General features: G+C 37.7%; 1 protein-coding gene across 1 annotated transcript in view; it reads right to left on the bottom strand.

The window, feature by feature from the left end:
* DCLRE1A (DNA cross-link repair 1A) overlaps positions 1-9,479 on the bottom strand; it is an 18,222-nt gene extending 8,743 nt beyond the window's left edge. Inside the window, exons 1-5 of the mRNA XM_010290379.1 lie at positions 9,068-9,479; positions 5,934-7,487; positions 3,842-3,975; positions 2,551-2,669; positions 702-845 (exon numbers count right to left, since the gene is read on the bottom strand). Of these exons, the coding sequence (XP_010288681.1) occupies positions 702-845; positions 2,551-2,669; positions 3,842-3,975; positions 5,934-7,487; positions 9,068-9,479 (2,363 nt within the window). The remainder of the gene's footprint in view (positions 1-701; positions 846-2,550; positions 2,670-3,841; positions 3,976-5,933; positions 7,488-9,067) is intronic.
* Between the last annotated feature and the right edge of the window lie 510 nt (positions 9,480-9,989).

The following is a 9,989-nucleotide window of genomic DNA, read 5'->3' as shown; positions in this document are numbered from 1 at the left end:
TACAACTATTCGCTTGTCTGATACTGACACTCAATTCTGCATTTTTTTCCCGTATAAATACCAAGTGTTCTTTCAAGCTAGATATTTGTATCCCATACTAATTACATCCTTATGTCTATTTTTTGTCATGCATACAAACCATAATATAAGGCATTATTCATTCGCAGAAACATATGGAACAGAAATAAAAGACTGCAGCTGGGCATTAGTCACCATACACAGAAAAACAATTTTATATACATGAGTCAGAGAAAGGTCTAATGAAAACCTGGACAACTGACTTAACCATTTGGCATTCTTCCACTCTTTGAATCGCCCCACACCCTTTTTCATAACGGAGTTGAATCCACGTAAGACCAGTGTTCCATGAACCTCTTGTTTAAGAGATGAACGCAATGCATTAATTTTGACACCCAGAATTTAATACCACTTATAAATAAGGTGTCCATCTCAGCAAATAGTTTAACATCCTTTCCACCATGGACTTTTATTCTCTCTCATGTAACAGCATAACAGATGATCAAGTTAGACATACATGGACTTTCAATTTTTATATAACACTAAATAGAGTTAACAAGTGTTCAAACAGTAATGTCATTTATACTCACATTTATTCGGTTTATATAAAGTCTTACTAAACTGAAAAGAGGGTTATATAAAAAAAAAAAAAAAACCAAAAACAAGAAAACAACTTAACTCACGTGGTATCAAGGTAAAGAGTGTGGACTTGTTGACCAATCAAAGCAGGGTAGCGCTCCATAGAAGGATCTGCCCTGAAGTCTCCTGTGTGCAGAATAACAGTTCCACTCGGTAGACAGAAAAGGATCATTGTTGCACCTGGACAACTGAAACAAACAAAAACGCCATATAAATTATGTTAGTTCTCTATACTGATAAACTGCCTTACGAGATACACCACCATTCAGTAGCAGGAAGGTGTGCAGAACAGCTTTTTAAAATCACAGCTACTATGCAGCCTAATTTAGCTAGGAATTTAGCTAGATTTCTAAAGGAATTCTAAAGCTAACCTTATGGTCATAGACAATCTAGACTTGAGTTCTCAGCTGAGACGGAGAGAAGAAAACCAACACACCAACATTAAAGTAATGAAGCATTAACTGCCTTTTTGGAATGCTGCGTCTTTTTCTAGGCATGACAAAGATGTTGCCTGGGTTGCAATCTCCAAGGTTCTATTCCTTAATTTAAAGGGGAAACAGCCCACCAAAGAGAAGCAGCATTCTTATTCAGGAGAAACAGAATTGTATTATTGCAGATGCACCTTCATTCCTGCAGGACTTACACAAGCATTTTCTTTTAAATTCTATCTGCAGATCTTAATCATTACCCTCCATACAGAATTCTCTGGTTATAAACACATTTCTCTTATGGGCCACAGTGAATCCATTGCAGCTTCTGCAGTGGCTCGCCAAAGCTGTCTGAAGGCCAAGTGCTCAGACTGGAAAACCAAAGTGGGGCTATTTTGGACATGAATCATCTGTAAAGGGTAAATGAAGTCTCAAAAAAGGAAAAGCTCTGGCATGAATCAGAGCTAAAACAACAGAATTGGTGAACTCCCCAAAAAGCTGAACTTTGTACCTAAAGTTTATATGCCTTTTAAATTGAAGCAAGGGATCAGAGAGACAAACAGGAAAAATGAGAAGTGTCCAAATTGCATAAGCAACAAGGCTTCCTTCATTCCCAGAAAGGGTTCTCAAAGGACTTCATGGAATCTTATCTCTCCAACTATAAACAAATCCTAAGATAAGTAATATTCAAACCAGCTGTGACACAGTGCTGCGTTTCAATATATACTTCAGGAAAAGGACTTTTCCTCCAGCCCATAGCCAAATAAGGTACCAAGAGGCAGAATGGCAAGAGCACAGGGCGGGAAGTCAGGTGCTACTGAACTTTAAATCCAGCATTACCACACAGTGCCAGTGTTGGACAAAACCACTTTGCCACCGAATCCAGGGGAAGTCTTGTTGCATGTTTCAACAGGCTTTTCTTTAAAGTTCCATTTTCAACATGTTGGCTAGGTTTTGTCTCTCCTTGGATCCAAAGTACCACATTTTTCTTAAGCTGAAGATTTGACTATCTTCAGTTGAAGCTACAGAAACCTAACATATCTGATAATCAAATCTAGGATGTTCCCTGCTAGACACCAAAAACTGAAGTGAAAAATCATTCAACCTCTCAACAAGCTTAAAAGTTATGGAGCTATGTGTGGTTAACACTACATACTTATTACAACAACAAAAAAAATAAAGTTAAGATAAAATTATCAAAGCCTAAGTTCCATTTTCAAAAATAACTCCCCTATTTCAAAAGCTAACTACTTGAAAGAAATTTAGGCTCCTACATGCCTAATTCACTTCTGAAGTAAAAATGCATGTTCCTAAGCCAACTCAGGAACGTGAGGTATTTTCACCCCTATTTTTTCAGATCCATTGAAACCTAAAAATCATGAAAACCTAAACTGTATCTGTACAGCTATTTGTGTTTAATATTCCATACATACAAATATTCCACAACAAATGCAGTGATACATACTGATTGGCATCAAGCAACAACACTTTGATCCCATCCACTATACATTCTGTGTCCATTGGCAGCATGTGGATGTACTGCTCTTTGACTCGAAGTTTGCTCTTCACCAGGTTGCCAGTTATCTGTAAGAGAGAAAGGATTTAATATGCAACAGAAACAAAACCTAAAAAAAGGCTTTGTTTATTTTAGAAACAAAGGCTCTCAAAGCCAGACTGTCTGGCTTAGAAAGAAACTAGGAGGAACTATGAGATCCTGGGTATCATCAAGCCTTTCAGAGCATTTCATCTCCCAAAAAGCAAACTGAAAAAAGTAGTGTGTAAAAAAATCAAACTTTTAAAAGCCTGTCAACAAGTCATGGATTAGAATCAGAGAGGAGGCAAGCAAAGGGGAATAACATCTGTTACATATTGCCAAGTCAAGAAGAGGAGGTGGTCAAAGCCTTCTTTAAACAACTGAAGAAATTTCCAGGTCACAGGCTCTGGACCTTATTATGGGGGACTGCAGTCACCCCAACACCAACTGGAAGGGTAACACGGGACACAAGCATTCCAGGAGACTTCCAGAGTAAATCAGAAATAGATTTTTGATGCAGGTTCTGCATAAGTTGATTAGGCAAGGTGCTCTACCATGTTATAAGAGTTGGTTGGACATAAAATTGCTAATGGCACTCTTGGCCATTCAGCAGCCTGAAGCACAGAACACACAGGACCAGGCTAAAGCAACTCCATTAATTGAATGCAGAGAAGAGGCAGCTTAAGGGGAAACTAATTTCAGACTTCCATCACTTTAGAGTTATGCAGAGGAACCTGGCTCCATCTTCTCTATAAAGCACACAAAAAGAACAAGCTACAAACTCAAGTTGCAAAAAGGGACATTTCAATTGTATATTAGGAAAAAATTTCAGAGTGGGTAAGCACTGTAACAGGTTGCAAGGGGACATAGTGGAATCTGTCCTATTTTCAAAATTTGACCAACAAAGGCTCTCTGCAGCCTGATCTAACTTTGAAGTTAAACCTGCATCATGTAGGAGATCGGACTATATGACCTCTAGAGGTCCTTTTAAACCTGAATTTTATCATGGTATCTAGATGGGGAAGTTTCACTAATCTTCTTCATCAGTCCAGTCAGGGCAAGAATTTCTTACAAGGGGAAACCCAGATTCCCCTGTACATATCTACTGTGCCTAACTGACCCAACAATGGAACCTCTGATCTTCTATTTACTTTCATCAGTATAAAAGTGATTATAGTTGTGTATGGATTTGGTAATATCCAGTAATCTCAGAAAACCTTACCTTATTACAGTAGATTGGAAATATGAAGTTCTTTGTTAGCCCACAATAGTGATCAGAGTGAAAATGAGTAAGGAAATAAGCTGTGCAGCCTTCAATTTCTCCATACTGGAAGGCATCAACTGTAAAACTAGTTCCTACAGTAAAAATGGAAGAGAAGGCAGTCAGTAAATATGCACAATTCATAACTAGTTTTTGATTAAATGATCCTTTTTTTCTTTTTTCCTTCTTCCAAATTGCCAAAAGGCAATGCAGTTACACTGCATACAGTTGAAGGAGGCATTTAAAGATGAGCATGGTTTGCATATCAGTCAACAGTCACAAAAAAGATTTTCACTTATTAAAATAAAAACAAAGTGTCAACACAGAAATACTTTCACAGGCCTCCCAAGTTATCTGTTGCTCAGCTGCCATCCTATACAGATGGACAACTGGTTAAGCAAATAAAACATTTATCTGCATTCAGCTGGTATTTTTGAAAGTTGAACGTCTTAACACAAAATAAAACAGGTAACTACAGCTTAACAAAACGCATTTTGTGATCAAACTGCAATTTTTCAATTATTCTACATTTAATACTCCTCTTAAAACATGCTACCATATAATTATCAAGCAAGCTATCTGGGGCCTTAGAATATATCTGCTGAGAAGAAACGTGACTGATTTGCCATTGTATGCTTTCAGTGAGGTGCTGTTTACGTAAAGAAGTTGTGTAAAGACAGCTGTATAGAAGATAGCCCTTTTCTCTACAAATGTAATTTTTTAAAAATGACAACATACTGACAAATGGTCCTTTCACATTGGCTTATACTGCCTTAAAACCACCAAATAGCGCATAGAACTAATTACTCTGGTGGCACTCAAATGTCTGTCATTTTATGCTACGCAAATTTCCCAGATCTTCTAGAACTAGAAATATTTCTACTTACTTGAGGCTACAAGTTCAAGTATTTGCAACTCAAAAAAAAACATAGCAGTCTGCTAATTAAAAATCACAAGCATTTTTTTTAAAAATCAAAAGCATGCTAAATTAAAATCACAAACATTAAAAACCCCAAGTATTTGAGAGGTACCAGACTCAAAACTTCAGGGAGGCTGAATTATACTCGGCCATGGCGATATATACGTATCACTAGCAACATAGAAAATACAGTCATACTTCAAATGTAGCAACAAAATTGAGAACAAAGATAGTATAGATAATAACAAAGCAACTTTAAAATTGCATTGTAGGTATAGGAGTCTGCTCTTCAAATTTATTATATATGGAAAATTCTCTAAGCCCGTGGAACCCATGATACTGGTATAACTCCACAGAGACTTACAGGTCAGTCTTCAAGCAAGAGCTTGGCACTTAGGATCATTGATAGATTTGTATTTGGCTTCCTCAAATATCTACCTAAGACTAAGACAGTCCTTTACTGGTAAACAGAACTGTGAGGATCTGAAGCTTTCCAAGCCACTGATCCATCATCCTGTATTTTATGTAATTGCTTGAGGAGATTCTGAGAAATTCTTGGTTGTTTAGTTAGCTAAATTCTTCTGCTTGGTTTTCATTTCTGTGTTTTCACAGTTGTAGGACTTCATATTTCTAATACTCGTGAATTTCAAATACAAACTTAAACTCAATTGTTTTTTAACTTAGTGTAAGGAAATAATTGCTATTAACAGCCTTATTTTCAGGCACAACTGAAGCAATGTAAAAGATTAAATTCAGGAATTAGGAGTGAATATTAATACGGGATATATTCAAAATCATTTAAGAAAGTCGATCCATCTCTCAGTACTGCTTAATGTTTTTTACTCTGTCACAAACCTGCAAAAGTCAATCCTTGAAATAATTTTCTGGAGATAACTATTTCACTGTACTTCACTGATGAAGCCATTGCTGACTCTAGTTCTGCAATCACCTTCTTCTGGAGATCTGCACCTACATAAGGTTTTATCAACTTAGATGGAGGAAAGAAAATTCATTATAAGCTGCAGTCTAAATGGTTATGAAGAGTGAAAAATACTGAAGCCTAAAATTAGGAAAAAAAAAAATACAGCACTCAAAATTAGTTAACCTGTACAAAAAGCAAGAGTTCTCTCTCACCTGGTATTTTCTTGTAGAAAGGGCAGTATTTTTTTCTTGTTCCTTCACCTGTAGCAGGTAATTCTTTAAATTTTTTTCTCCACCTTCGTGGTCCACCAGAACTTACATCTGCAAAGGCTCCATTTTTACTTGAACTTTCTATAACTGCTTCTACGTCTTCCACAGACCCTTCAGCTTTCCTTTTTTGCTGTCTGGGCCTCTTTCCATTGGGAGTTACTGAACTTGATATCTGCTTTCCCTCACTCAAATGAGTCTCTCCTTTGCTTTCCTCTTTTACTTTGGGTTTTAACCCAAAGAAAACACCAATGTCCATTTGTTTGAGTTCTTTGGCAGAACTGGATTTGGCATTCATACTTGCTAAAGAAAGAGATGACACTGTTTTAGAGATGGGGCTGGGAAAGCACACAGGAGCTGTATTAAGATTTCTTTCTTTCTCCACTACTGACTGCAAACCCTCCCGGCAAGACGTTTTTTCAATTGTATTGGCAGTCGTTTTATCTGTATTAGTTAAAATGTTACTTGGGTCCTTCAAAACATTACTTTTCTGCATCAGAAGAGACCCAGCACCTTCTCTGACTAGCAGTGATGATGTCTCAGTAAAACTCATGTATGCAGAATCCAAAGTACCAGTATCTTCTGACTCTGTATTACCTTCTTTAGCAGCAGAGGAAATCAATTCTGTCTGTTCATCCTCCTCACAATTAAAAGGAAGGGAGGATCCACTGGCTAGTGCCTCTTGCTGATGCTGATTATCCACACATGCTGAATTACAAAACTTGCTGTTCACATGACTCTGAGAAACATTTTTTAAGCTATGATCTACGTGGTTCAATGTACTTACTTTCTCAGAGTGTTTTTTTCTAATTATTAAATTTCCCATTTTGGTAGGCTCATATTGAGGCTTCTGCTGTAAGAAAATTCCATCAAATGTTTTAAACATCACAGAATTAGATTCTTCATCTTCGAAGTTCTGGATTTTGAATAAATTATTTTGTGATATTTTTATTTTCTCCTCCTCAGTTTCCTCTTCACTTTCTTCAAAAGTACTCAGTGGAGAATAAGAAATTTCACAGTCACCGAAGTCAGCTTTTGACTGTAGTAGACTTGGCTGACTTGTACCTTCTTGACTGCACAGATCTTCTCCACTTTCTTGAGAGGATGCAAAATCATAAAATTCAAATTTACAACTATTATCTGTGGTCTGTGTAAGCTGATGTGTCTGTTGAGGCTTTTGAACATCTGCAAAAGAGGAAGTGCTTTCACTGATTATATTTAGAGACTTCATTTGAGGTGAACGCTGTACCACCAATGTACAGTCATCCTTTGGGACATTTTTTACATCATTAGATGGTTTCTCATTCTGTGAAATTTTCTCTACATGACTTGGGGAGCTGCAGGGCTTTGCAGCAATAGAATATGTCATCTTCTTCTCCAAAGCGTTTGCTGAAGAGTTTACAAGATAATCCCCTGCCCTGCTTGCTGCAAGTAGAAAATGGCTATAGCGCTTGTAGTGGGATGGAATGGTGGAAGTGCACAGTAAACCATCAGGACACTCTATGAAAACAGTTAAACAGAGAAGTGATGTTAATATATTTGCAAATAGAGCTGGCATAATTATTAAAATAAAGATCACACATGACACACAATTTAAAAGCTTTTTCTTATAAATGCAGCTATTGGAGGACAGAAGGCACAAGTAAAAAGTAATTTTCAAGCTGCTAAGACCTCCTGCTCTGAGCTTGCTAGAAACAAGAATGCTTCCAACCTAAAAAACAAACCACTGCTGCTAATACAGCCCTATGCCTGAATTAACACAGCCCTTTAACAATGAGTACCTAACTCTGTTTCAATGCTGTGCTAATGTAATCTATGGCTTCTAGTTTAGAATTGTCTCACATGCAAGCAAGGAGCTCAGAGCAGTAGCACCAGAAAAGGCCACTAGACATGTTTCAAAACAAAACAAATCTTGTTTCTGAATCAACCTGAAATTGCATTTCAAATTGTCTGCTGGGTTACACATTAAATTAAAAAAAAAAAAAAATCATGTTTTTACTTATGTGAAAAAACTATTCAGGATTCAGATGCCAGCAAAAAAAGCTGTAGCTGTTCCTTAAACCTTTTTCGTTGAGAGTTTGCCTGCCTAACTTTTGAGGATTTTAAGGTGAATGCATATATCAATCAGAAGGATCTGTTAATTATGGGAGTAAGAGATGAAAATTAGGTGTCAACACATCTGCCTTAAATTAAAACCATTGCAAAAATCAGGATTAAAGGGCTCACGTTTCATTGTTTTGAAGAAGAAACTTCAAGGAAAGTTACAAAGATAAAAAAGAAAAGTGACTGTGTTACTTAAACAGCGTTTACTCAAGTTTCCTGACTGTATGCTTGGTGTTTTTCAAAAGTTATGAAGTTTATTAAGAACATTAAGTTGGATACCTGGATCTGTTCAGACACGGTATTTCCTCAACTGAAACTAGCAACTGGAATGAGTCGGTTTTATTCCTCTTGTACAGAACTCAAAACAAAACGGTGTTGTCTATGATACAGGAATATTTATGAATAATTCTGTATAAAATTTATAAAGCATACTGCATCAGGAGTTAACATTTCAAGTAAAATCAGCCTAGCAGACAGATTTCAGCTTACAACTGTCCATAGACAACCGGACAAGTCACACAGCAACATGGATACAGGATAATAAAATTTATACCTAAGGAGAAAGAAATTTGGAGTCAAACGTGTCAGCCTCTTAATTGAAGGAGGGTTTTTTTGCTGACACTGACTTCGTAATTGAAACAGGTTCCATCATCTTAAAATGGTAAATATGCACCTTCAGTTTATTCAATAAACTACTAAAACTGGAGCTTGATAAACCATGAATCCTTATCACTACTTTACAGTTTTGAGATCAGATTCTGATACGAGATTTTCATGTCAGATTTCCATGTTCTTCACAAAGAACCAAAAATGGCATATGAAAATAATACTGATAATTTATCAGTAATAACATTCTAAAAATCATACCAACTACCATCTCAGATTTCAAACTAAATATGAAACTCAAGGTTTACAGCAACGTAATGTGAGGAGCCTTTAACTTTTCTCTGAAGGCTTTTTTCTTACTCTATTCATACCTTTTTCAGTAGATCCTGGAGTATCCAAACATTCCGCAACATGCCATCGAGGTGTCTGGACCAATAGCAAAGAGAAAGGCATCTGGCAGCTCGGACAGTATCCATCATGAACGGGCTTTGCATTTTGTGAGCTCTGTTCCGTCAGGCTACACACGCTTTGCTGGGACTGCACACTACTGTCATTTTTACATCGATCTATATCCTGATTTGGCCTTGACGGCTGCTCGGTTTTCTGAAGGGTATCAGTTTTTTCGACGGATTTTTTTTTATTTCTAGTTCTCTGTGGCCTGCACTTGCCGTCACCTACTTTCTGCACAGGTGTAGAGATGCTCTCCGAATTACTCTGATGTTTTTGCTTCCTAATGGATTTGTACTCCCAAATGTCCTCTTCCAATAAAGCATCTTCAGACATGGCAATACGTGAAATATTCTTCTTGCTTTTAAGCAAGACTTCACAGAGCTATCTTTCCTTCTGCTAATATGTTTTCTCTTCCCTCTCCCCTTCACTATCTGAAGAAAAGCACCTGAACTCCATTTTAAAAAAGCAACACTGGGCCACAAACCAAGCAGCAGTCCGTGATGGGACAGAAGCATGGTGGATTCTACCCTAAAAATAATCTAATAAGCGTCTCTTTCAGTATTTGTAATTACTCCTGTTAAACAAAACCCGAGTCTGTAAGACGCGAAAAGACTTGCAGGGTGAGCCATTTCCTTCAGCTATCCCTCTCGTAAGCACCTAACCGGGCCTCGGAAGGTGAAGCCCAGCTAGCCGCGCTCCCCCGAAGCGGGAAGATTTTAAAAGAAAACGAGGAAGAGTTCAGCACGGGGCCGCTGCCGGGAGTCACCAGGTGGCGAAGGCCGACACCGGCACGGCGCTGCCGTGAGGGGCCGCGCGTAAGTCCCGCTGCGGACTGCGAGGGCG

Source organism: Phaethon lepturus, unplaced genomic scaffold, assembly GCF_000687285.1.
Source record: "Phaethon lepturus isolate BGI_N335 unplaced genomic scaffold, ASM68728v1 scaffold14250, whole genome shotgun sequence".
Classification (NCBI taxonomy): domain Eukaryota; kingdom Metazoa; phylum Chordata; class Aves; order Phaethontiformes; family Phaethontidae; genus Phaethon; species Phaethon lepturus.
Note: the sequence above shows the minus strand (reverse complement) of the source record. Positions and strands in the feature narration are given on the sequence as shown.